Source organism: Lissotriton vulgaris, chromosome 2_1 (genome assembly GCF_964263255.1).
Source record: "Lissotriton vulgaris chromosome 2_1, aLisVul1.2, whole genome shotgun sequence".
Lineage (NCBI taxonomy): Eukaryota > Metazoa > Chordata > Amphibia > Caudata > Salamandridae > Lissotriton > Lissotriton vulgaris.
The window spans coordinates 123,094,463-123,122,390 of record NC_141687.1 but is presented as its reverse complement, the minus strand read 5'-3'; the positions used below and the strand labels follow the sequence as shown (position 1 = coordinate 123,122,390).

The following is a 27,928-nucleotide window of genomic DNA, read 5'->3' as shown; positions in this document are numbered from 1 at the left end:
AGGGGGGCATCATTTTGCTTTATGCCACTGGTCTGGGGGTCTGCTAGGCCTGTATCTTGAGCATTCCAACCTTCCATTTATTATTTTGTTCAGTCCAAGCAATGTAGCAGAGTGTAGTGTGTGTATGTGACGTCTAACAGGTGACATCAGGTGTTCTGGTGTGTTGGCAACATAACGCGCCTACTCAGTGGTAATACAAATTATATATTGTGAGACTTTTTATGAGACTCTGAGTGATAAACGTATAGGCGGAGATCAGCTTGGCAACTTCTTGTCTGTCTAATGGGGCCATTTTGTCTCAGTGCCATCTCAAGTGATGGAGGCGCCGTAGAGCGTGGCACTTCTGGAGATGGTGGAGAGCAAATTTGGGTTAGACTTTTCCTATTGTCTTCTAGTGCTCCCCTGTAGGCTAGCTGGGGGGTGTAGTTACCTATGATTCAGCTGTGAAGAATTTTAAAATTGAGGCATTTCTTGTCACATGTATGCCTTTCCGCAGTCATCAACAGTTTCCTGTGCTTAGTGACAGTCAGGGAGAAGTAATGGGCATGGGTCCTGAACAATAGCTTGCTTTCGTACTCCCATTGCTGAGGGGTAGACTCTTCATCTAGCACTCTTGCGTGTGCTTCCATCCCTTATTCTCTGTTCTCAGTCCTCAGCAATCTTCTTGGTTGGCAGACATCTTTTGGTGGCAGAATTGTATCTTTGCCATCTAGACTACACAGCATGGATGCTGGGACACACTGAATTGTGCAGTAAGAGATGTTAAAATAAAGGCACATGACCTAGTGGACGAGCCACTCTACGTTCTCTTGATGTCCCAGTCCAAGTTTCGTTGTCAAATTAAGGATTTACCTCTCCACTTTGAAATTGGCTTGAGGCAAAAGAAGGACTGTTTTGCAAGAATGAATTATCAGGATAATTAATAATTCAGCAATATTATTTTAATGGAATGTTTGGCTATTTTCAATTTTTACTTCACTGACACATCTTGGGGTAGCTCATATTTTCTGTAGTTGGAGTCACATAATCTATTAAGTTGACAATCTCAACATCAGAGTAGTGGGTGCCACTGTCAACCATGGACTATACCTGTCTTCCATCTGGATTGTTACAAATGTAGCAGCTTATTTCGTTCCATGGTAGATCACGGTCCTCTTTGGTGATGGCCACAGGGTCATTCCAAGGTCTCTGACTTTGGAAACCAAAAACAGTCATCCTCTATCTCCTCCACCATACTGTCAGTATCTGGGACCAAAACCTTTATGACTTTCATGTGATCTCACCGTAGGGACCCTAATGGGCCAGCTGGACGTATCTTGTAATTTGAGAAAGGGGGTCACAGAGCAGTGTTCTCATTGGATATTGCTATCTTCGTTTCTGTGAAGTTCAAGGTTCACCACTCAGATCACAGTCTGAAAGGGGCTGGCCTTCAAGAAAAGGCTTCTATGTCTTGTTTCTATCTGGCTGTGCCTTGAAGGGATGGAGCAGAGCTGCATATAAGCCCCACAGCTACCCGCTGAGGAAAGTTCCTTTCCTCACCTTCACATGGGAATCGAGAGCTCTGCTTCAGTTTTCTGACAACTACCACTGATTTCACAGTGTGACAACGACCATTCTCCCTTCCTTAAACCCCAGGTTTCAAGCAATGCCGCGACTGCAGGAAGCAGATGTAAGTCATGAACCCTCATGTCAATGGCGTAGGTAGACCTTTGGCCACCTGTGGCGGTTCCTGCATTTGCTGCCCCGCGTTTGCCGTATTGAAGAGTACGGGGGTGCTGGGGATTCCTCCGATTGAGGTCCTGTGACAGCCACATTGAAGAGAGCAGGGCTTGGGACATAATTCTTAAGTCATGCAATCAGTGCTCCGTCAGGCATCTGAAGACGCTCCGAGAACGGGAGGTGAATGTCAAACACAGAGTACTCCAGTAACTTGAAGTCCAAGTCCATACACAGAGTCCATACACAGACATAACAAAGAGAATCGAGACTTTACCTCATCCTGCCACTCTGACTCCTGAGAGAAGACGTAAGTATGTCACAATTTCAGTCACATTCCTTCGAGGTTTCCAGCCACAGAACAAATTCCTGAGTTGCTCCTCACATGCCCAGAATTTCCCGGTCTGTTGTAGATTTAGCAGTAGATTCTGTCCTTCAATAAGGCCATTTTTTAAGTTTTCGGTGCACTCCTGTTTTCCTCTAGTATGCTTCATGCAACCACTGGGGACCCTGGTTGGATTACTGCCGCTGGGCCCATCCTCTTCTATCCCCTTGCAACCCATTACCACCGGCCTGTACTAATGAAGTACATACTTCTATTTTGGCCCCGAGATCCATACCTTTCTGTCAACCGGCACGGAAGACTTTTTGTTGGCAACGTCAGTGTCGGATCCAATCCAACTTCAGATGGAGTCTTACCGATGTCAGGCTATAAAATCATAAAAGCGCAACCAGTCGTCATGCTGTCTGCCTCTAAGCCAGTGCCTCTACCATGTCAAAACTTCCAGCAGAGGCTCCATAATCTTTTTGCCTCTGACTTTGATTCTATAACAGAGCAAGAGGCACCTGGAGATAGTGATGATGGTGAAGGGGATGGCTTGGTCCCCCACAATATACGTATGATGCCCTATACAATGATTTACAGAATTATGTGCTGCTGTACCGCATGACTTTGCCAGTGCCTATTTTAGTAGATTGCCATCATCTGCCAAACTCAAATCACCTACTTTCTCTTTTACTCTGTACTACAGCTCTTACCTTTTCTATGCGTCTTGCATTTTTTTTTCTATCATGCTTCAGTGCCTATTTCAACATTCTACTGCCATATGACATTAAAATTATGCATCAACTATGCTCAATAAATACTCATATTAAATCAACAATACTGATAATATAGCTCAGTGAAATAACCATTTTGCCGTAGGGGTAGAGGAAGGGTAGGGGCACACAGAGAGCATCACATAAGGCAGATAGTCCGAGGATAACTAGGCGAAAGGCAAAAAATGATGGAAGAGGTGCTAATCAGGGCCCTATTAGCCAACAACAATCAAGGCTTTCTAACAGCGCATCACCACTGACTATGGAGGAGGGTTTCAGGAAAAGAAGGAAGACGATGATATCAGGCATGTTGGACCCTTTGGCTCAGAAATTGACATTAATTGAGGACATGCTTATGAAATTGGAAGGGCCCGTCATAGATATATTTTCTGACATTAATAGGATAGCCAAAGGTGGGGAGGCAAGGAATGTTAAGGGCTCTCTAGCAGATAATTTTTCTGTGGAAAATGTAGTGGCTGGGACACTAGGTAACCCTCAGCCAAGCTTAATCACCGGGTTAAACACTGACTCAAGTAGAGCACAGACTCAGAATCAACCTACTAAACATAGACTGTAGCCTCCCGTGCCTCTTTTACCTAATCAGTTGCATCCAGGTGGATTAAATCTTGGGAGTGGACTGGGCCCTATATCCTCCACTACGGCTCCCCTAGTAAATTGTGGTGGATTTACTTTGAGACAGGGAGCAGTAGCGTCTGCATCTAATAATACTCCCAATCACAATCATGGTACTCAAACTAGCCCAAATAGGTTTTTAGACCTTCCACCAGAAGCCACTCCATACACAATTGTCTTAGGCAATGTTCCACCTAACCTCTTAAATGGCGTGGAACACTGGTCAAACCTTACGGAATAGATCATTACACCTTTTATCTAAGAGGACTGGGTTGACTGATATTCTTTTTGCAGAGTTTAAAATGGCTCGACGTATATCTTGGATTGACAAATCACCAAAGATGATGGAAGGAGACTGTGTGGTTCTATCTTTTAGATTACCGAGATCAGTATAGTCTATTCTGAACATTGCAGGGACTCAGTTTATTCATACTCACAATATTAGCATATTGCCCTTGGGGTTCTTTTACCAACCATCCGGCATCCCTGGAAGACCCCTCAGAATCAGCCCCGTGGGGGAACAATACTAAGCTAAAGATTGGTATGGTTACTCTATCCCAGTTAATAACCGTTATGGGGTTCTGGGTACGTTGGACGAACAAGATTGACTTGTGCACCCATTAGGACTTACTAGTGGAAATAATTGCTGCTGTGCTAATAATTATTGTGACAATAATCGCTTATCTGAGGTAGATCACCCGCTTCCTACTATTGAGGCACAGGACATGGTCCTTAAGAACTCATTTAATAAGACGTCTTGTAAACATGGAACCACCAATATACCAGATTCGCCTCTAATAAACGGAGATGGTGATGTAGCAAGTCAATTAAACATCCCAGCTGATCAGATCGCAGTAGAGAAAGTATGCTGGAAATTAGTGTCATAAAACATCGCTGGTTTGACACCCTAACTAACCAACCCGCTGTTTGAGGAATTTATAAGTACTTACACTATTATATGCCTACAAAAAACCTGGGCTAAGGAGCCTATCCATATTAACGGCTTTAAGACACTTCATATCCCAGCTGTTGTAGGGATTATGGGTAGAGCAAAAGGGGGCTAAGTAACTTACATCTCAAATAGGCTGGAAACTAAAAAGATAGTGCTATATGATGAGTAACCCTATTACCAAGTAATTTTATTGCACATTGATGGTTCTCATTGTATACTGCTTGTTAACCTGCATAAAATATACCGCTCCCATTGGTGAGAGACGTTTTAACTCATTTACATAACAATTTATTATCCATACATGGAAAAAATATAGAGATATGATGACGGTTTTGGTAGGGGATTTTAACTGTGTATTGTGTGTAAGTGAAGGAGGCAAAACTTGCGGTGTCGCGCAAGAGGTTGGTATGTGCAACATGCATTTTTGTCATTCTCCTTTGGGTGATCTGTTTAATAACTTGATCTTTAGTATTAATCTGGGATTTGCAAATGATATAATTCCCAAACCCATACCCATGCCTTCTACTTTTAATGGGAGGGGGTCTGACTCGACCATAGATTATATCTTAATATCAAACAGCCACGTACATAGATTGAACCAGTTCTACGTAGAAGACATCTCTGTGAGCGACCATTTTCCGTTGTGCCTCTCAGTTCTATCACCAAGTAATAAGCCTAGTAGGCAAGACCAAGTAGACCAGGTCCTTTCTGACATCTCGCTTAATAAAACAAATGGTTATAGTTTGCGATGGTCAAAAGTGGACCCTGTAGCCATGACTAGTAATATTATAGCTAAGTGGAGACCAGCCATCAATACCTGCCTGGCTGATACTGCTTCCCCAGTGGGTATTTTTTCTTCCTTTGGGTTAATTTCTAAGACAGTTAGTGATTTACTATCTGTCACGCAGAAGAAGAATAAAAACTGGCGGGGATGGTTTGATAAAAGGTGCTCCCAGGCCCATTCTAAATTAAAAGCAGAACTACATAAGTCTCCTAACAACATAGATAACATTAGGATGGCAAGAAGGGAATATAGAACCGCCCTGAGGGAACGTAAAGCTATGTTTAGAATCGAGACTTGGAAATTACTTCATGAAGCGTCCTTGAGGATTGATAGTGCGGCATTCTGGATGGCGGTAAAAGCACCCTTCCTGAATGCGGAGGGCGGCCCCTCAGTAGAGATTGCCATTGCTGAAAACAAATGGATTGATTACTTTTCAAAGGTGTATAGTTTAGATGAAACCTTTGTCAGTAACCCAGAGGGTGCCAATGGGGAAACTACTAGTAATTCTGAATCCATGTATGCTGACCTTGGGTTTACACTGGAGGAGGTGAATAGAGTACTTTGTGCAAGCGCTGGGGGGAAGGCGCCGGGCCCGGATGGTGTCCCCATAGATCTTTTTAAATTCAATGTTGATCTAAGGGGTCCGATTATTACTCAGGTGATAACAGCTAGTTGCCGTGCCCCCTCCCGGAAACATGGGTGGAATCAACCATTATCCCAATCTTTATAAAGGGAAATCGCCAGGACCAAAAGTGTTATAGGCCCATCTCTTCATTAGATGCCTTGACAAAAGAGGCTGGGCGCATATTGTTAGAACATTTGAAAGACTGGGCTGAGGAAACTAATATTCTCTCGGATATACAATATGGTTTCCGGGCTGGACTAGGTACAGTGGAGCAGAGTCTAAACCTAACTATCCTGCTTGGGAAATACACGCAAGTCAAAAAAGGCAGGCTTTTTCTTGCCTTTGTTGACCTAACCGCTGCTTTTGATTCTGTTAGGCATGAGGATCTGTGGGCGATACTTGAGCAACAGGGGGTAGACGCACACATTGTTCTCTTTCTTAGGCGCCTATATAGTGGTGCTAAGGCGTGGGTACGTTTTGGGATAGGAGGGGAATGAACGGATTCATTTCCCATTAGAAAGGGGGTCAGGCAAGGGTGCGTCCTGGCCCCTTTTCTTTTTAATCTCTATACAAATGGCCTCTGTGAAGCCCTAATTAAGAACAACCGTGACTTTCCACAAATAGCAGAGCGTCCCCTACCTTCACTTCTCTATGCAGATGATACAGTGTTAACTCCTTGGATGCTGATGACGGAACCGCTCCGTCATCAGCTGCGGGTGCGCTGTGCTGATGACGGAGCGGTTCCGTCATGGCCCGCTCGGAACGCCTGCGCGGTGCGAATTCTGCGCCTGCGCTGGACGTTCCATAGAGCGGGGCGGGCCATGACGGAACCGCTCCGTCATGAGCACAGCTCAACCGTGGCTGATGACGGAGCGGTTCCGTCACCAGCATGCGGCCGCCGCGTGGCCGCCCCGCCCCCTTAGCACTGCAGCGGAATAGCCGCCGCAGTGAAGGGGTTTATTTATTTATTTATTTTATTTTTTAAACTTATAGAGCGCAACAAATACCACGAATGGTGTCTCGGCGCTGGGCAGACAGAGAGGCACCTCCTGTGCATTATTGGATGAATAGCCATGTCTTCACTTGCTTTCTGAAAATCATAAGTGAGGAACTGCTTTTTATATGGTGGGGCAAGGTATTCCAGAGCTTCGAGGCGGCTACCAGGAAGCGTCTGTCTCCCCATGTAACCGTTCTCACCCGTTGAATGCATAGAGATGCGGATGAGGCAGATCTTAAAGCTCTATTAGGGACATATACCAACAGTGATTCCCTAAAAAAGTCAGGTCCTAGGCTGTTCAATGCTCTATAGATGATACATAAAGCCTTAAATTTGGTTCTCTTTTTTACTGGGAGCCAGTGAAGTTGGTGGACAATAGGAGAGATGGATGCGAACTTGGGAGTTTTGGTCAGAATTCGTGCAGCAGCGTTCTGCACCATTTGTAGTTTTTTAAAAACCTGCTCCTGGGCATTCAACAGTAGCCCATTACAATAATCCACCTTGGATAACACCAAGGAGGACATAAGGGTTTTTCCCACAGACAGGGGAAGGAAAGGTAACAACTTTTTCACTTTTCGTAACGTGAAAAAGGAAGAGGAGACTACTGCATTAGCATGACTGGTGAAATTTAGTTTGTTGTCAAACAGCACTCCCAGGTTTCTAACCTTTGAAACTGGGGTGGGTGGGTTACCCATTTCTGGTGGCCACCAGATCGGGGACCAAGATGGTTTTAGGTCTCCAAACACCATTACCTCGGTCTTATTGGTGTTTAATTTTAGACAATTACTGTCCATCCAGTGACTAATGGCTCTCATACCTGACTGAAAGTTGGCTGCCACCTCACTCCCATTTTTATGCACCGCTAGCACCAACTGAGTGTCGTCGGCATACGAAGTCACTCCTATTCCATGGGTTTTAATGACCCTCGCCAAGTCCGACACATAGATGTTAAAGAGTGTCGGACTTAGTGAGGATCCCTGGGGGACTCCGCAGGGCAACACAAACGTTGGTGAGTAGAAGCTCCCTATCTTTACCGACTGTTCTCTGTTAGACAGGAAAGAAGCCAGGAGCTCCGCAGCTTTACCCTGTATGCCCATAGCAGTGACACGGTCGATCAGGATGTTATGATCGACCGTGTCAAAGGCCGCTGAGAGATCCAGCTGGATCAGGACTGCCGTGCCACCCTGGTCCATGATCTGTCTGATCTCCTCAGAAGCCTTTATGAGCGCCGTCTCCGTTCCATGGCCTCTCCTAAACCCAAACTGAGTGTTGTCTAGCAGGTTATTATAGTCAATCTAGTTGGCCAGCTGTTTATTTATAACTTTTTCAAGTATTTTAGAAGGAAATGGGAGCGCTGCTATAGGGCGATAACTTTTTAATTCCAAGGTGTTAAGGGTGGGTTTCTTTAGAAGTGGCTTTATTATAGCTGTTTTCCATCTTTGAGGATAGTTTCCTGATTCGCAGATGGTACTACAGATGTTTTCCAAGATTGGAGCTACCACATCAGTTGTGTCTTTTATGATGGTCGGTGGGCAGGGATCCAGGGGGGAACCCGACATTGTAGATTTAATGAGATCTTTTATTTCTGACAGTGATGGAGGGAGGAATTCATTCAAAGAGGAGGATGTGATTTGTGTGTTCTTGAGGCTTTCTGATGATTCCCCTGTCATGTTGTTGTTAAATTTATCAAAGATTTCTGTGACCTTGGTCCTGAAAAAATCAGCCATTTGATTGCAGAAATCTTGGGTGGTATCTGTAGTATTAGCTGTTGGTATATTTGTTAATGTTTCCACTACCTGGTATAATTGCTTACTGGAGTTCTGAGTCTTCTCTATCTGTTCACAAAAGTATTTACTCTTTTCCAGTCTTAACAGCTTCCTGTAACCTGATAGAGCTTGTTTGTATCTTTCTTTATCGTTATTATCATAATTAACTCGCCAACATCTTTCTAGATTGCGGCATTTCTGTCTCTCCAGTCTTAAAGGTTCAGAGATCCAAGGGGCTGATGGTGTTGCGCGATTTGGACGCATTTTCTTTAAAGGCGCTACCTGATTAAAAATGTCTGTGAGCCATTGGTTGTAGTTATTTGCTGCTAATTGAGAATCTAACGCTTTAAATGGTTTGTTATTTTCTAGTTTCTCAGATAGTGTTTTTATATCTATATTTTTCCAGTCCCTGCACATCCTAAGTTGCCTTTTAGCCGAGTGTTGATTTTTGTGTTTTTTAACACAGATATAAAAGACCACCACTGCGTGATCTGACCAAACAATTGGAACAACAGTAGGGGGAGTAATGGCCGGGTTATTCGTGAATAGGCCATCAAGAACATGACCTGCTTTGTGCGTAGCTGTAGTAACTAACTGGTTTAGCCCAGCTGCCTTAAGATCCTCAATAAGGCTCAATGTGTCTTTGTCTGTTATTTTTTCTAAATGAAAATTAAAATCTCCAAGTATTGTAAAATCGGAGGCTTCTGCCACTGGTTCTAGTAAGGTACTAATAGATTGGAAAAAAGGCGCTTGAGCCGCTGGGGGACGATAAAGCAGAACACCATTAAACATTTGGATGGGAGACAAAGTAATAGAGAAGGCTAGTGTTTCTGCGGGAATGCTATCTGGTGTTCCTGTTTTTAATGCTAGTTTTAACCATAAAATTATGGCGAGGCCGCCCCCTTATGTCACGTACTCCGATAGGCCTAGAACGGGTCTTAAATAGTTTTACTAAGTTTATGGGCAAATTGAATCTCAAGGTCAATATCGCTAAGACCTATATTATGAAATGTGGGCCTGGGAGCCAAAAATGCAGGGATATGTTCCTGGAGGGTCAGAAAATCGAGCACACCGCCAGGTTTGCTTACTTGGGCATATTGTTCAATCATTATGATCGCTGGTCTGGTGCAATTATGGCAAAAAAACTTATATTGGCAAGATCAACAATGGCCCTTGCAAACTTTGCAAAACAATCGGGGAGAAGACCACCACGGGAGTTGTTGCAGATTTACAAAGCGAAGGGTGTTTCTGCTGCCATGTATGGAGCGGCGGTTTGGGGCTTTGTAGATACGCAGTCACTCCAGACAGTGGAAAATATTTTCCTGAGATACGTTTTAGATGTCCCGAAGAGCACTTCGGCATAAGTTTGCCATGCGGAGTTGGGCCTCCCATTTATTTCAGATCTGATGAAAATGGAGCCAATCCTTTTATGGCACAGAATCTGGACAAAACCCGAGACTAAGCTTAATCAGGATATTTTAACAGACAGCATGAAGCTTGAGGGTGCACAGCTGATCCCGTGGTTGAGGTAGATCAAAAATGTTATGTCTGACCTTAGTCATCCAGAGTACTATTAATCACTTTGTACAATGCAGTCGATTTCAAGAAAGGATTTAAAAAAACAGGATCTGATTCTTTTGGATAGTGTAAGACTGGTTATTGAGAGTACAAAATCTTCAGTTCAGCACAATCAATTGATTTTATCTTCTTTTAATATTGAGCCGTATTTACTGTTTGTACCTGGTTGCTATGACAGACTAGTACTAACTCGTTTTAGATGCACAGGCTTGTGAGTTTTCCATGTATGAACGATTGGGCACGAATATAAGGCCCATGTCCATGTGACAATTATTCAGAGCAATCGACTATGCATGTATTCCTATTCTGCAGATCTTATAGCAATTTGAGGAAAGTTTGGCTTGTCCCGATAATGAGGGAGTTGGGTTTGAGACAATGTCGTCCAATTTTTTCGCATTGCAAATCTTGGATGACATTCACAGGACCTGGAGGATATGTATGTTTTTAAAGAAAGTACTTAGCCACAGGAAAACAAGTGTACTGTAATTACGGACTACAATATACTCTTTTATATGATGATTTTTAATTGTGTATATATTTTTCCAATTTTTATAACATTCAATATGTTTTTATTGTGAATATGTACTTCTATGATTGTATTACAAAGCAATCGAATAAAGTCAGATTTGATTTGATTTGATTTAGTGAGTGAGTAAAAACCCTTTAATTTACAGAATAATGAGGGGAGAATTTAAATTAGGCATTTTCTGTTTTTCTGCACCAACTCCCCATGTGCAGCATACAGACCCTTTACCAAGGTTGGGATACTCCTGTCTACATTTAAAAGAGCTGTCATAGGCTCGGCACACAACAGGCTAGGACTTTTACTGTTCAAATGATGTGTTCACTCGGGAGTGCATGTTTAAGCTGTCTGCCTTGGATATGGAGCACTATGGAAAAATTGACCTTGACACAGTTGCTTTCTTTAGAGTGACCCTCTTCTTACCTTCCATCCTCTGCATACCTTCTATGTATGAGAACAGCCTCTTCTCAGTCTCATGCCTGTCTGCCTTAATTCTAATTACTGTAATTCTGCAATTGGCTGATACCCCATTCCATAGATAACAGCTTCTCCTATGTAACATTAAACACTAAGTTCAAGAGTAGTGTGCTACTTGCTGTAAAGAGCTACAATGAATTGTCTGGGATAGTAAGAGCTATATCAATTCAATTGCAATACAATACATGTAATGGTCACAAAAATTATAAAAGCCATGTTTGTATGCAAGTTTATAAAATGCTGCATGAGGTGGGGTTCTGAATGAAAATCAGAACTTCTGCAAGCATTTTTTTGTCACTCTGGAAGAAATGCAGCGTAATCAGTCACATGCAAAATTCTTTAGAGTCAGGAATTTTAATGGGATGAAAAACCTGGGAGGTGTCTCAAAGGGGCGTGGCCTATGTAATTAAGGGCGTAGCTAAAAACACATAAGTTAAAAATCTGTGCCTAGCATAATGTGCTGTCAGACTGGTATTTTGTTGTTTCTGTTATTGCATCCAGATATATGATATAACAAGTAACTTTATACCTACAACAAGCCAGGACTATTGGCTTTGTCAATGGTTGTTAGTTGCATAATATAAATAAGCAACAACTATGGTTTTGTTGTATATAATATTGAAAGTTCTTCAGTTCTGAAATGATGAGACTGTGAAAGAACTAAAACAAGACTCTTTGAAGTTACATCAAAGGCTTTTAGCAGTGGTACTGCTGAAGAGTTGTGATTTATTTCACCCTGAGGGTGAGAGCAAACATGGAGAGCCCGATAGAGACCTGTCTCAGCACCTGCTTTTTAGAATTGCTGATGCTGAGCACCGGCAGGACCCGGCCCACTTAAAGCCCTGTTCAGAGTTATCTGTGTGAAGCAGCTTCAAAGTGCTTGTTAGAAAAACCCAAGCGAGGTATAAATAATCATGCCTTTTGAGTTACAGATGCTAAAATAACGTGTACTAGAAAGCTGCCTAAGTCCGTGCGGAGGAACAGTATGAGACTCCTCAAACGACACCAAGGCATACAATTTAGTAATTAATAATTAATTAATTAATACTCTGCGCACCTCTAAGGGTAGGGCTTTAAGATGAGCTGGGGGGGGGTAGGGTTTCTCGGGAGGGAGGAGACGGAGTGGCGCCTGCTAGTAGGGGTTTGCCGAAGCCCATGCGAAAAATAACTGGGTGGGGGCTGCTTTTCTTCTCAGCTGGGCTGGTGAAGGGTCTTTTATCTTTTTCAATAGAAGGAAGGTAAAAGTAGGTTGATTGAGCTAATCTGCTGATGTGCAGGATGCGTGAGGGGGTGGCGGGGAGTGTAAACGTAAGTCATTTACTGAGATGGGGAGTGAAACCTTGCACTTTCAGGTTTTTGAGAAGCATTGGCTCAAATTTGTTTTTTGTGTTCGTGATGGTGAAAAGGAGCTCTGGCTTCTGAAGGCTCTGCATCAGACAGCTGTCTTTCATCCAGTGCTGGATTTCTGCAATACTGGAGTGATGCATCCAGTGCTTAATTTGAGCCGGTGGTTTCCGGTGTTCAGAGCTGGCACGTAATCATCAACACTGGTGCTTTTCATGAGCACCGGTTAGGGACACATTAATTTATGTGGAGATTAAATGATTTGCCCAGGAACATGGGATGTTGATCCACAGCCGAGACTCCAACTTGCTCTGAAGTCTGCAGCTCAGACCATTATGCCACATTCTACCTCCACTTTCATGGTCAGTCATTGATTCTGTTTCAGGCGGCGCTAACAGGAGAAATGGGCTGGTGCCAGCTGCCTCCTGACGAGACCCCAGGCACTTATTTTGTTTGACAAATTAACCACTGGATGCTTCGCATCTTTAGATGGAGTTGAGGGTCATCTGCACAGGTGAATACACACTTGTACAGCCAGCCCAGGTACTCAAGATACAGCGTGAACAGTGAGCGCGAGAGTTTCTCGGCAGTTACTATCAGGATGAAGCACTTCGGAGCACCACATGGCATTGGCTTCTCCCAGAGAGGTTCCTTCTCCCAGGAGGTCTGCCTGGCCAAGCCTTGGCCATGGAAACTCACCCCACCGGATGATACCAACCAGGGACATGGGGTCACCCCATGTCCCTGGTTGGTATCATCCGGTGGTGACCTAGGAGTGCACAAGTTCTCGCCCAGTGCACAGTAAGCAGCATCTAGCTGTTTGTGGGATCTTGGCTGCTGCAGCCAGGGTGGGTCTGGATTGATGGTCTGCTAGCAGATGTTCCTTGTTGCAGGAGGCGTTCAGTTAATTGGAAACACTGCTCCGGGTTGCTTCCTCCGCCAGGCAGATTAGAACCAGGTGGGACGTTGGAAAGGATGTGAGTCGAGTAACCGTGCAGCGTAAGAGGAGGGCTTTACAGTAGGTTCACACAGTAACGGCGCTGCAGAAGGGGATTTTATGAAGTTGTGGGGGGTTATGCGTAACTCTTTGTAGGCAGGAGGAATATATGCTGATGTCATCTGATCACTCAATCAGGTAATATGTACTTTCTAAAATGAGTAAAAGAGGGCTGTAGTAGGGAAATCAAAGCATTTTTATGTGCAGATAGATCCACCCTATAAGAAGCCCCCTGATAATGTCCCACAATCTTCAGTAGACATCACTCTGACACCAGAGGTGCTTCTTCTGGCCGGACAACACTACAAGTACTGCTGGTACCACTACCTCTGCTAGTCCCCGAAATAGTGCTACTAGTATTAATACTTCTATTACTACTGCTCGTACTAATACAACTTGTACTGCTAATGCAACCTCTACACCTTGTTCTACTTTCACACATGCTACTACTACTACTTCTATTGCCTCTACTACTATCCCCTGCAGTTTACTTCTACTACTGATACTACTATTATTGCTATGATTAATTCTGCTAGTACTCCCACTATTAGTTATTCTAGTACTGCTTCTACAAATTATTAATACTACTCCTGCTGCTACTAGTACTATTACTTCTACTACTGCTGCTACACGCTGCTCATACTACTAATGCAACGTGTACTGCAGGTGCAATTTCTGCTGCGTGTTTTACTACTACGCATGCTACTACCCCTCTCACAGCTACTTCCACTACTGATACTAATATTGCTGCACTTAAGTCTACTAGTACTCCCATTGTTGGTACTCCTGGTACTGCTTCTACTAATTATTAACACTACTACTGCTCCTACTAGTACTATTACAGCTACTACTGCTGCTACGCGCTGCTCATACTACCAATGCAACTTGTACTGCGAATGCTGCCTCTGCTTCCTGTTCTAATACTACTGATGCTACTCGCACCACTATTACCTATACTACTACCTCTCGCAGCGACTTCTACTAGTATTAACCATGATCATAACCACAGTAATACCTGTTAGTACTGGTTGACAGACGGATAGATCGTCAAATGTGAATACCATGTTGTGTTGGCTTTACATAGAGAGAGGTCACTCTTTTTTCAAGATCACATTTTAGTCCATTTGCCTCTCCCTGTTTTGGCACATAAGGGGCCTGAAGCCCAAGGGGATAAAGCAACTGGCGAGGATCACTCACTGTGGAGGCGTCCAGAGCAGGGACTGTAGTCCAGGTCCCCTGGCTCCATAGCTGGCAGTGTTGACACCCAAGTACCACGCTGACCTAATGGTAGAGCTCAAACTGGTGACATTGCCTTTAAGACTAGAGGAGGAACTTCGTGGGCATGGTTTCATCAGGTAATCGATGCCGTTGGCCGCATTGCAAAATGAGATGTCATCAGCTTCCTGATTGGCTAATAACAGCCAGTTGCTTTGTGATGCATTCTGGAGCAAGGGGCTGGTGTGGTGGAGATGACAGCAGCAAGCAAAGTTACATTGGGAAATTAAGGTGGGGACCTCTATGTTATAAGCGCCCACACAATTAAATATCTTCAAATGCAGAGAAATACAGAGTTCACTCTCTCCCTGAGCCCAATCCAATGCAGTGGAGGTGCAAAAGGAAGCTGAGACTCTGGAAAGAAGTGTCCCTGCAGGGCCAGCTCCCCTGGAGTCCTAACTTAGCCAATCCTTCTCAGAGGTCACCACCACAAGGATTGTCTGATCCAGCTTCCACTTCCTGGAGGCAAATGATTTGGCAATGGGTTTCCCAGAGCAGCGACAATTCTCTCTGAGTCTGCCCCAATATCAGCATTCTGCCTCCACAGGACTCAGTGTTTGAGGTGGATTCCATGGTGAACAGTTCTGATGCACCCACTCTGGACCTGGAGCAGGTGAACCAGGTGTTGCCGCACCTTTTATATTCTGCTGTCGATATGGATGCAGTTTTTTTACTATACTCAGTACTCTCCTCAAACTCCTTCTTAGATGCTTTGATGTGTAGCTGATACCCCTGTGGCCCCTCTGTCTTAGGTTTAGTTGCGGGTGCCACTTCCTGAAACAGCCTCTGGTGCAGCTTACGAAGCAAGAAAATCAGCCCATAGCCAGTCAATTGCCTCGACGGCTCAGGTACTTGTTATGACTTAGGTCCTACATATTTCCATTGGTTCTGTAGGAATGGATGATTCCTTGTGGTCTCCTTGCCAGTGGTCACTATGGGGTAAACTGAGAACTGATACAGATACCCATCCGTAAGCTGGTGCCTGTGACCAAGATGACCTTCACCTAGCCAGAGACTACCATGAGGTCATGGCCAAGGGCACCTATGTCTTGCCGGCCGCATCAGCCTCCTCATTAAAGCATGCTGTGACTGTTGTACCTCAAATTCTCAAGCAGACACATGAGATTGAGAGGAAGGCTTTTTTCTGAGTCTGCACTCAAAAAGTCATTGAACAATTCAGTGCTTAATTTGAGCAAGTGGTTAACAGTGGGGTTCACCACCACTCATTTTTGGAGACCGGCACTTATTTTTCCAAATCCGACATTTACTGAGTGCATGAGAGAGAAAAATAAATACAGTGGAAAGACAGAGAAGAAAAAGAGGCAAACACCGTCACACAGGGAGAATACACGAACCTGCAACAGTGAGATAAAGGGACAGGGGGTGCCTGGTAGTGGATAAAAGAGGCATGAGGTGGATTCAAGACCACACAGCTTTGTTATTTAGTGTGCATTTAATAGCTCTGGCTGCAGGATTCGGAGCAGAGCTTTGGTCACCAGCACTCATTCTTTTACAAATTAAGCATTGTTGAGTGCCATGTACTAATGTTCTTCAGCCGTATGTGTCTGTGTGACTGCAAATCCACAGCTCCGTCTGTGATGCCAATGGTTAATCCTCTAAAGGCCAGACACCTCCTGTCATCAAGGACAAGTAGTCAAAGTGTCTGAAGACAAATGGAAACATGAACTGACTTGGTTGTCTTTTCATATGGCTGTCACTTTCCTACAGCAGGCGAAGGAGACATTGATTGGTGACACCAGCGCATCATCCACCTTCCTTCACCAGCCTCCCTTAGGTGTGTAGAAACCAGAAGCAGAAAGAGGAAGGTAGGAGAGATGTCCACTAGTAGTTTGGTATCATTCTAATTGGCTACTGGTCTACCCAGGTAAGGCCCTATTATATGGTACTAAGGTACCCAGGGCATAGGAACACCAGGGGTCTCCCATGGGTTGCAGCATGTATTGTGCCACCCATGAGAGACCACTCAAACTGTGACTACAGGATTGCCATCGCAGCTTGTGTAAGTTGCTGCTGGCACCACTCACAACAGATATAAGTTTAGTTGTATCTGAGGTCACTGGGTTTAAAACCTATAAGTCACTCCTATGGCAGGCTCTTTAATCCTGAGGCCAGGGTGCTTGATTACAAGTGTGATAGGTATCCCTGCATAAGCAGGGCCCCCGCTACATACCCCGGAGTCGATTCTCCATGCTTTGTAAGTGCGGTCAGCCATTTAATACATATTGCGTACATCAAGTCAAATACAAGGTGTTGTGGGACAAGATTCAAATCCGAAACCACTTCAACTTCAACCGCCTGGGCACCTCTGACTTTGTAGGACTTCGCTTGGACCCGAAACTGCATGAAGGAAGACTCCTGCTGCTCCTAGTCTCGTTGTCCTGCCAGTCTTCCACGTCCTCTGTGCCTGTGCTTCATCCAGGTTCTACACCAGGCCTGTGAGCATCAAAGATAACCAAAGTAATCTCCCTTGGAGTGAAGGAGTCACTCCCCTGCATCTGCAGGCACCGCAACGAAGCTGACTGATCTGCTTCCCCTGATGTCCTACTGATTACGAAAGGCTCACCAACACTGGTGGTGGTTCTGCAACTCCCTCGAGGCCTGCACTGTCTTCTCAGCAAGCTTGAGGCCAGTATCCCTCGTCGGAACTGCTGGAACAGAACCCCTTTGCACTGCAACAACTTGCCGTTGCAAAGGCTTGTTGGCTGTGTCCTCCAGAGATCTTCGGGCTACAAGAAGCTCCAGCCTCCAGCATCTCTTCCTGCCAAGATCTTCATCCTCACTGCATCCTCTGCACCGTGGGCTTGTATCTTTGGTGAGCTGCTCGAGTTCCTCTTGTGACTCCTGTGCCTTTGGCCTGTGGGCCCTCTTGAGGGTCTTCTTCTGCTTCAGTGGGTACCCTGCTTGCTCCGGGCCTGCTCTGACTCCCGTGCTTGTGGTGAGTTCCTTGAACCTTGTTAGTCCCAACGTTGAACCTTTTTTGTTTACCACGTCTGTTGCTGAGGTCAAGGCTTGTTGGTGCTCCCGCCGGACACCAACCCCCTGGTTCTTGACTCCCAACGTGGGACAGCTCATGAATAGCTCCTAGTGTTCCTCAGCATCGCCCGCACCTCCCATCTGCAGAGACAAGGTCACCATCATCACTTTTGCATCTTCCGTCATCGGTGGTCATGGGTCCACTGGGAAAGGTACTTCTTCTTAAAAACTGCAACCGTGACTTTCCCATTGGCTTGTACTGAGTACACCACTGTGTTTCCAATCTGCACACAGCCTCTGTGGGGTTCCTGGTGCCTGGATTAGTGCAAAGTGCTTCACTTAAATAAGTGTGCACCATAAACGTAGCCAGTCTCCTACAGGTACAAAATGAAAAGGAGAAATGATATTGTCATGCATGGGCAATGTCTCAAATAACCAATGTCCTTTCAGCTAGCAGAGGTCAGATATATTCAAGGGATACCTTACTGAGGATGAGTTCAGGCTCTAATGGCGCTCTAAAGCCAGCCTTGCCTGGCCCTTGGGACTGGTATTTTGTTTTCATATATGAAACTAGATGCTTGTTATCAGTAGTAATTGAAATCCTAGCTGCTTGGGAGTGGATGTTTTTATAAATATGTTTTTTTTTTTTTTACTTTTTATTGTTATTGCGTTGTCATTTACATACCACATGAACAATAAACATTAACCATCTCCATCTGAAGTTCAGATGTACATATCATATTATACAGTGCACCTGGTGAATGCATCACTTCTTAAAAACCTTCCCCACAACATGCAATTTTACCATCCGATCATCCCTCCCATTGCCGACCCCCCGTGACCAGATCCTTAGTTCATCCTCTGCGGCCCATCCTACCTTTCATGGACTTGCGTCGGGGGTTGAGTTGGCTAGTGGAGGCTCACATATACTCCCCTTGAATTTGTTCCACTGTTCCCATTTTCTGGACCATTTGCTGGGGCTCCCCCTATTGGTGTAAACCGCCCTTTCCGCTACCATTGCAACATCCATGTCTTTTTCTCATTGTTGGTGTGTAGGCAGTAACCCAGAGCCCCAGTTCTTTGCTATATTTCGTTTGGCGATCATTGTCCTAAGCGTGGCCCAGTTTTGTAACGCCAAATTTAGATCAGTCGGTTGCCACACATTCAGGAGGCAGCGTCTGGGATCTAACGGGACTTCTGCCCCCCCCAACCTCTTAGATCTCCGACATCACTCGTTCCCAGTACGATTGTATATGTGGCCATTCCCATATTATATGATAAAATGTTCCAGTGAGCCCACGCCCTCTGAGGCAGAGTGGATTGGGAGTATGTTCAAGTTTGTGTAATGTGGTGCATGGGTAATACACACGGTGTAATACTTTGAGTTGGATGAGTTTTAGCCTAGATGGTATCGCTGCCTCCTGGGCCGACGCTAGTGCATCCATCCAGTCTGATTCCTCCATGTCTCCTAAATCTGCCTTCCATCTCTCTTTTAGTGTCCCCGTGGGGTCTGGTTGGTTGTTAATTAGTTTACGATACGTCTGGGAGATGGCCTTCTTGTCCATGTAGTCCGTGAGGAGTCTGTCTTCTAAGGGCGAAGTCTCAGCTAGTTGGGTATCCGGGGGGATAGCGCTTTGGAGCGCGGGCCTAATTTGGATATAGCGATAGAGTTCTGCCTCCGCCATTCCGTATTTTTCCCGCATCCTTGCAAAGGGAAGAACCTGTCCCCTCACCCATAGATCCCCTAATTTTTGAAATACTGATGAGGTCTCACTGTCTGAAGCCCTTAATATTAGCCAAGGTGCCCAAAGGTCGAGTCTCCCAAAGTGGGGTGGCTTGTATAAATATGTTTTTAATGTGGATAAAGTTGTATGTGTGCATTGTTCTGCAAACCATGCACGCACATTGACCATTTTTTTCACTTTGTTTTATTACACGTCGTCGAAAATTGATGTTATGGTTGTTCTGATGGTTCTACATATTACTCAAGCGATTTGGAAATTGTGGGCCATGAAATTTGCAACATAATGGCAAAGCCACACGTATGTCTGTGTGTGTACAGGTATCTGTGCATCACAGACCTCTCTGGGGACCGATGCAGGACTGCACACAAGAGAGCCTTGGAACTACAGGCCTAAATGGACTCCGGTTTACCAGTGCAAATTTCTTCTTCTAGTATCGATACATGGATTTACAATTGCAAAGCTGTTCGCTGACACACAATAGTACTTTCCTGTAATATTACCTGTGAGCGTACCTGCTCTCGGGAGGGGGGTGGGCATTTCAGGACAGGAGTAGGGTGGGTTGTGGGCTTTGCAGGGCGGTGGAGGGGTCGAGTGGACGTCGGGGTAGTAACAAATTGCAAAGTAGGGGGACGTGCTATATATGTGGGTAACTATAAACTATTGTAAACAGCATGGCCATAAAGGACATTTTTAAGACATTTGCCCCTGTCTAGGGCAGGAGTAAGTCTGTATCCAGGGTCGGAACGGGGTGGGACACATCTAAAAAGGATGTATCCACAAGAGCAATTTACTCGTTGAGGGAAAAAAAGTTTCAAAGTGGAACTGGTCCATTATGAAGTATTTTAAATACGTTAATGTGCCCCTGTTACATCTGCCCGGGCAATAGTGCCTTCCCGTGGTGTGACCTTGGAATTCCCATTGGAATTCAGCATGCCATCTCTTTGGTGTGCGGTCTCGGACATGGTGGCAGTCGCTCACAGAAATGTGCTGTCTACCTTGTGTCAGGATGACAGTCTCTCATGGAATAATGCGATAGTGCGGCCCAGGTAATTTTCGCCTAATTTGTGTGCCGCACAGTGGAAGGCCCTTTGCAAAGCTGGACTGGTCAACTTTCTGTTGATTATGGATGTTAAACTGGTATTAATGAGTTGCAACTAATGCCCATCGAGTGTTGATACCAAGTTTAAAAATTGTGAAATAATAAAGTGATACTATTACAAAATATGCCCTATGAGGCCACATAATGTGCATTTTTTTTGCTGCGTAATTTACTCAACTCAGTCGCATAATTTGGCTATCTCTTGCCGCATAATTCTAGTGGTCCTGCTTGTAGAATATGCAGTGCACTCTCACGATGTCAGTCTCCTACAGAATACGCAGGTTCACCGGGGCATGTCTGTGTCAAGCTCCCACCAGTTTATTTGAACTGCTCAGTATGGAAATTGCTGAGTTAGTAACACCCTGATAGGGTGCCTCGGGTACCATTCATCTAACAGGACTTGTTCTCACGTGAATAAACTACTTCCTTAGACGTTTGGTACATTTGAATAAACTCCAGAAGCATCTCTGGGAAACTGAGTACTCCTGGAATCCTGTATGTGTGTGAGGGGGTGACTGGGGGATGTTTGGGGGCCAGGGAGAGGTATTACATGAGCACATGGACCTCCAGGGGTTGTTATCCATGGTGGGTGTGGTGCTCCTTGGAGATGTGAGGACTCATCTCCAGTCTGAACACCATGTGGCAGGAAAGGTCTGGTGTGTGGAAGGTGTCCTTCCAGTCTGCGAGTATGTATGACTGTGTGTGCCACTGCACATCTGTGGACATCAGTACATGTGAGATGTCTGTGTACATGTGTAGGTACATGTGCAAATGCTTATTCGTGTCTCTGTCTGTAAGTATTGGTTGTTAGTACAACCTACTGAGTGAATTACCTCTGAATGCTGTTCAGTCACTGGGTGAATAGGGACATCTGTGCTTGTTTACATGAAGCTATGCGTGTACATACATATGCCTCTTTATCTCTGTATGGGAACCCTATTTACAAAATGAGTACTGGGGTCTAGATCATATAAGCTAGTCTACCGAGGCCCCATGCTGTGCATGGACCAACTCAGTTACTGTGGCCCCTGAGCCTGATGCCACAAGGAAATGTCTAGAGTGGGGCCACATACCCTCATATCCAATTCTGTGTGACCCATGTCCTAATGTGTAGCACATGCACTCTACACAGAAGGTTTGGCCACAGAATCACATCTTGCAGGCTATTAATTGGGATCCCCTCTGGACTCACGTTCCTCGGCCAGGTTGGAGCTTCTTGACAGGGATCTGTTTCAAGTGGTGATGGATCTGCTTAATGGTTCAATCAAAGAGGGCTAAAACCACAAACATGGAAACATGCCATGGGTCTTCCACTGCTAAAAAAGCCCAATCTTGGCCCAATCACCTGGGCAAACTACAGACAAATCTCTCTGATGCTTCTCTTTGCTAAAATTGTAGAAAAACATGTAAATATAAGTTTAACCACCTATACTGAAACCCACCAACTCCTCCACCTGTCTCAGTCACGGTTCAGAAGGGGTCACAGCACGGAGTCTGCCTTACTAGGGGCCACAGAAAATTTAAGACATCTTCTGGATGAGGGTAACAATGTGGCCTTGATATTGCTGGTCCTGGGTGCAGCTTTCGACACCGTGTACCCTATTCAATTGGATAGACTGAGATCCACCGCCTGCGAATGGCTGGTCTCTTTTTTGAAAACAAGAGCTTTCCAAGTATTTTTGTCTGATTCTCGGTCAGAGACCTGTACCCTCCTCTCTGGAGTTCCCTAGGGTTCTGCACTAAGTCCCTTGTTATGTAACCTTTATGTGCGTCCATTAGCAGATGTGGTGGAGAGTTGAGACCTTACACTTTATTCGTACGCGGATGACACCCAAATCTTTTCATTGACTTCCCATCAGAAACCCCATGTTGAGACAATTAATTATGGTCTCAAGCGGATTGCCACATGGATGGATGGCAATCTGCTTAAACTGAACAGTGATAAAACTGAGGTTCCGATCTTTGGAAAAAATCCACACCTGGTGGGTCTGGAGCATTGGCCGGTTTCTTTAGGCTCTGTTCCCACTCCTTCTCCAAAAGTGAAAAGCCTGGGCCTCTGGCTAGATGAAGACTTGTCTATGACTCCCCAAGCAGCCGTAGTTGCATCATCTTGCTTTGCAGTCATGGAGTGGGTGAGGAAAATTAGTTAGATCATTCCCATTCAGCAATAAAAGCATTAATTCAGGGCCTATTCTATCGAGATTAGATTATGGAAATGTTTTGTACTTGGGCGCCTTCAAGGCAGCTATCCGTCGCCTTCAGGTGGTACAAAACTCTGCGCCAGGCTTCTCACTCGCTCCTGAAGTAGAACTGCGGCCTCCCCCATTCTTTGGATCTACATTGGTTACAGGTTGAAAAAAGAATACAATTCAAAGCCCTCTGTTTCATGTTCCAAGCTAAGGCAGGGCTTGGCCCTAAATATATACAAGAGGCGGTCTCCTTGTATATTCCTTCCTGCTAACCACGGACAATAATGTGTACCAAGAATACATCGGGTACAATCGGGCGGTCGCTCTTTTGTGTACCTAGGTCCAAAACTATGGAATGCCTTGCCTTAGTATATGAGGAATTGTACCTCAATAATGCAGTTCTGCAAACTCTTAAAAACATGGCTCTTTTAATGGCAGTGTCTTCAGTAACGCCCCTGTAGTGCTTAGCGCCGGGGAATCCAATGGGCAGCCGAGCGCTTTACAAATGACAAATAATAATATATTTTTTTTAAACCTCTATGTCCCATACCCTTGTGTGAGCTGGACATAGGGCATGGCTAAAGTATGTGGCTTTTGTGTGGGATGGTCAGAGAACATCCGGTATGTGCCTCAGGCCAGGTATGAATCACCAGAGCAGTTATTGACAGTTGTAATTTGTGATGTCATGTGTAAGGTCCACAGCATAGCAGTAGTTATGATTATATGACTAAAGATGAATGGTAAACTCCAAGGTTTTTTAGTTTTTGTACTGTGACACAGATTCATTTGTCATCTTTATAGAGAAGTATAACTTTCCTGAAGCAATTTGTTTCACTTACTTTCTTTAGATGTATTTACTTAAACAACTAAGTAATTAACCCCTTGTCTGCTGATGACGGCTCCCGTCCGTCTTGCATCACGGTGGGCGTGTGCTGATGACGGCCGGGAACCGTCATGACCACGCCCGCGATTGGAATCTGCCGCACAGGCGCAGAATTCCGGCCGCGGTCAAGGAGTTAATGTCTACTGTTATCAAATGCTACTGCGTGTTATAAGAAAATCTTACATATTCCTTGAAAACATCAGCTGAAAGAACACTATGCATTTTACCCAAGGGGCCCAGAATAAATTAGATTAGTAACCCACCATAATGTAAATTAAGGTGACCCAACATCATCCTTTCCTAAAATTAAAGGTAACTGATCAGCACTTATCCTATCCTAAGTTAACTTAAATCTGTACACTGTTATGAATTTGGTATAACCATATAATAATGTCACCCTTCTCTTGAAAACTTTGCATTGATCATGGATACTCTCAGATGTAAAACATGCTTGCCCATTATGAGGGTTCTTCAACTGAGGAATTTGCTTTTCTGTACTTGTTTTAATCATCACATATTGGATGCCCTCATAGTTACTTATGGTAATTAATGTAGGTGGTAAAAGCAAGAGACTGGTGCCTTCAGGAAAAAACAAGGAGAAACGGTGGTGTCCCGCTCACTGCAAAGCAATTTTTTTTTAAAAACAGATTTTATTGATAGAGTGCATACATTTCGCAGTTCTCTATACCTCAGAGATAACTGCAGGTCAAATATACGACATCAAGTGATTGGCAATCTATTTTTCTTATACATTATAAGGAAACATCAAATATAACAATTCTAGACCCCCTTCCCCACCCCCAAACCCTCCCTCCCCCTAAACTCCCCCCTCCTGGATCCCACCCACCCCAGTCGCATGATTTCATCACCCGTCTCCCATACAATATACACTGGACTGACAACATTCCTGCACCTTCCATCCTGGCCCCCTCATATCCCTTCAGAATAGTCTACCCGTTCCACCGGAGGCTCCAGCCACAGGCCCCTAAATTCTGCCCAACGTTTCCATATTTTATAATGTTTACGTGAACACCCTCGGGCAACAAAGATCGGCTGCTCCATTCCCATACAACAATCTAGCCCTCTCTTCCACGCTACCACTGAGGGGGCCCGTGGATCTTTCCATGCCCTGGCTACATCTCTTTTGGCCAGTGTAAGTCCTAGCAACAGCAGGTGCCTCTTCTAAATATTACCCCCCACCCCTTCCAGCACATGTAGCAAGCCCAGCTGCGGTGTTCGGGGGAGTTCCCACCCCAGGACCTCGGATAGACAATCCCACACCCCCTTCCAGAACCTATCCAGAGCACTAAGCAAAGCAATTTTTGACTTGCTGGTCTTTGATATCCTTCAGAATGACTGGTGGCTTGTTTGAGTCCTAAGTTCAAGCTACTGCAAACTGCAACCCTAAAAGAATACACCCAATTCAGAATCACAGCGGTCTACCACACAATGAGATGCAGCCCGGCGCACTGGATGCTGTCAACATGCCTGGCTGTATCAGGTTGTGTGGTGGACCGCTGCTCTTCTGAAACGTGATTAGAAAAGTAGGCGAATGATGCAAGTTCATTCTTCCGCAGCCAACCATTGATATCTTCCCCGTAACAGGAATATTATACTGAGGAAAGAATGTATCCTGTTACTGTGCAATAGTGCTTCCCTGGCAAAATATGTTGGTGCAGCTATTGCATCCTCCAAGGTAGTTAGCAGTGTCCCGCCTATTAATGTTGATGCATTTAGAAATAATTAGGAATTGACACTTGGTTTCCAAGCACAGCGTGGTAGATCAGTTATGTTTTCCTGATGAAGACCCCCAGATAACTGAGGGGGTGAAATAATTGTAGTCTCATCCAAATCTTTGGTATCCAGTGTCTAACAGTGTTAGTGCTATAAATCATGCCTTTTGTTGCCTCGTATGCATTAACAATGTACAAAAATGTATGTTGATTTACTTGGTTTCTTAACCTCCATCCAGAGGTCCGCAGAGTGAAGCATCTGGTGGGTGATTTTAACGTGACTTATATTTTCTGTCTGTAACTTCTTCTACAGGCTCCCAAGAAGTTGAAGAAGAAGGCAGAAGGAGCCGGTTCCAATGTCTTCTCCATGTTCGATCAAAGTCAGATCCAGGAGTTCAAAGAGGTGAGCTGCTTAAGCTCTTTTTTGCTTTCATATTTTGAGAAATTAGGCTGCTTCTCATCATTGGCCAGCAACCAATGGTCAAGCCTAAGGACAGAGTATGTACGTGACGACAAACAGTAAAGTCAGGGATCGGAGTAGGGACCGACTGGGAGACGTGTACTGGATCACAGTTTAGGGAGCGAAATGGGGCTGTTTTGCATCTCAGGCCAGCGACCATTGGTAAAGTCTGAGGAGAGATTATATGGGAGAGGACAACAATAAAGTGAGGAATCAAAGGAGGGAGCGACTGGGAGAAGCGTACTAGGTAACAAAGTAGGGAATGACATGCTTGAGGATAACTAGACAGTGCCCTCATATCTGATTATAACCTACTGAGAAGGTGATGGATTCCCTCCTGTGAATAGTACATGGGTTGATTACGCGAAAAGATAAGGAGAGCATTGAGCAATGGAGGATTCATGCCTGAGAACGACCGGGCAGATGAGGATTCACTCAGGGGTGATTCATAGCTGAAGGTAACAGACCCCAGGGAGACGAACTGTGCAGGATGGCAGATGGATGCCTAAGAATAACAGGGCAGACGAGCGTTCTCTCAGAGTGGATCATATCTGATGATACCTGAATTTAGGGAGAAGAACAGTGGAAAATTCAGGATCCATGCCTGAGAATTAGTGGACAGAATCAGTGGTGGTTGCTACCTGAGGATAAAAGAACCTAGGGAGAGGACCATTGCAGGATTGGGCATTCAAGCCTCAGGGCAGGACATTTTAAATTAGAGGCAGGTATTAATGGGATGATGGGGTGGGCACGAGATTCAAATATAATGATGAAAGTTGCAAGTCCTATGATGAAAGTGCAGAGAGGGTGGAGCGATTCACACCTGAGAGTAAACAGTAAATGAAGGATTCACAAAGATGCACACAGCCTCAGCTTGCATATGTACAAGTCCTAAATGTGTGAATGTGGCATGACATAGTATTTGCCAGTTCCTCTTTGTGTCTCTCGATGCTAATGCAAGAGTGATGTATATCTGATTAAATGAAAGCATATATACTTCCCAAGCCAGCCAAAGAAACCACGAATACTGCTCAAATCGGCCAATGAAAGCCAATGATAACACAATTGCTTCCTAAGGCCAACAAACATTGGATACCGCCCTGGTCACCCAAAGTGCGCATGCGTATTATCTGAAACCGTCAGTGCAGATATATTCTTCCCAATTCAGACAACAAAATCATGTTTTATATGTGATTGATGCAAGTATAGCATATTCACTGTATAACTCAGCCTGTTTGCTATTTACTGCCCTGTCAGTTAATTGATTAACCCATACATTGAAAGTTCTGAGTAAATAGTACCGAAGTTATTTTACCAAATACAGCAGCTACCAGAGTATTATCCTACCCGCTTGCACCAATGAATCCTGCCCATCACCTGGATCAGACAACTGAACCATGCTTGCATGTGAACCCCCAGTTAAACATGTTTCTGATCTCATTCTGCCCACGGAAGCATGCTTGCTGCATAAACCAGCCAGGGCGGGCATTAATGGTACCCGAATGGGCCAATAAAAGCTTGTTTACTACCTGGTTCAGGCAGTGCAGTTCTGTACTACCCGATTCAGTATGTTCACTACCTGGGCCAATCAGTACAATAATGTTTGCTCCCTGATTAACATGCCTACTAGATGTTTTTAAAGTTATAGCATGCTTCCCACGTGATTCGACATGGCAGTAGGTGTGCTTTTACAGGCATGCTTTCGTGCCTAATACCTCGCAGGCCTAGTGGAAGCATGTTTGCTGCCTTATTCTGTGAAATGAGGGCTTGCCTGCTCACTGATGCAGAACACAAATATAATCCACGATTAAGCCAATGAAAGCGTCTTTCTACCAGAGTCAGCCAATCACGCGTGTGCACTACCAAAATCAGCGAATGCAGGCATGTGACTCTTCTGACTCAGCCAATGGAAGCAGCTGCAGACTCATTTTCATTTGAATGTAGGCCCCTTTATCAACCATGGAACCGTGTTTAGTGGCTTTACCGGTTAATGATGCTCCGCACTGTGCTGATCCTTACATTCTCACATAGAGTTCTGCGATAATGGCAGAAATGTGTAG

General features: G+C 44.7%; 1 protein-coding gene across 1 annotated transcript in view; it reads left to right on the top strand.

Moving 5' to 3' along the window:
- LOC147729680 (myosin regulatory light chain 2B, cardiac muscle isoform) overlaps positions 1-27,928 on the top strand; it is a 104,591-nt gene that overhangs the window by 9,210 nt on the left and 67,453 nt on the right. The window contains exon 2 of the mRNA XM_086954567.1: positions 25,722-25,811. Within this exon, the coding sequence (XP_086810693.1) occupies positions 25,722-25,811 (90 nt within the window). The remainder of the gene's footprint in view (positions 1-25,721; positions 25,812-27,928) is intronic.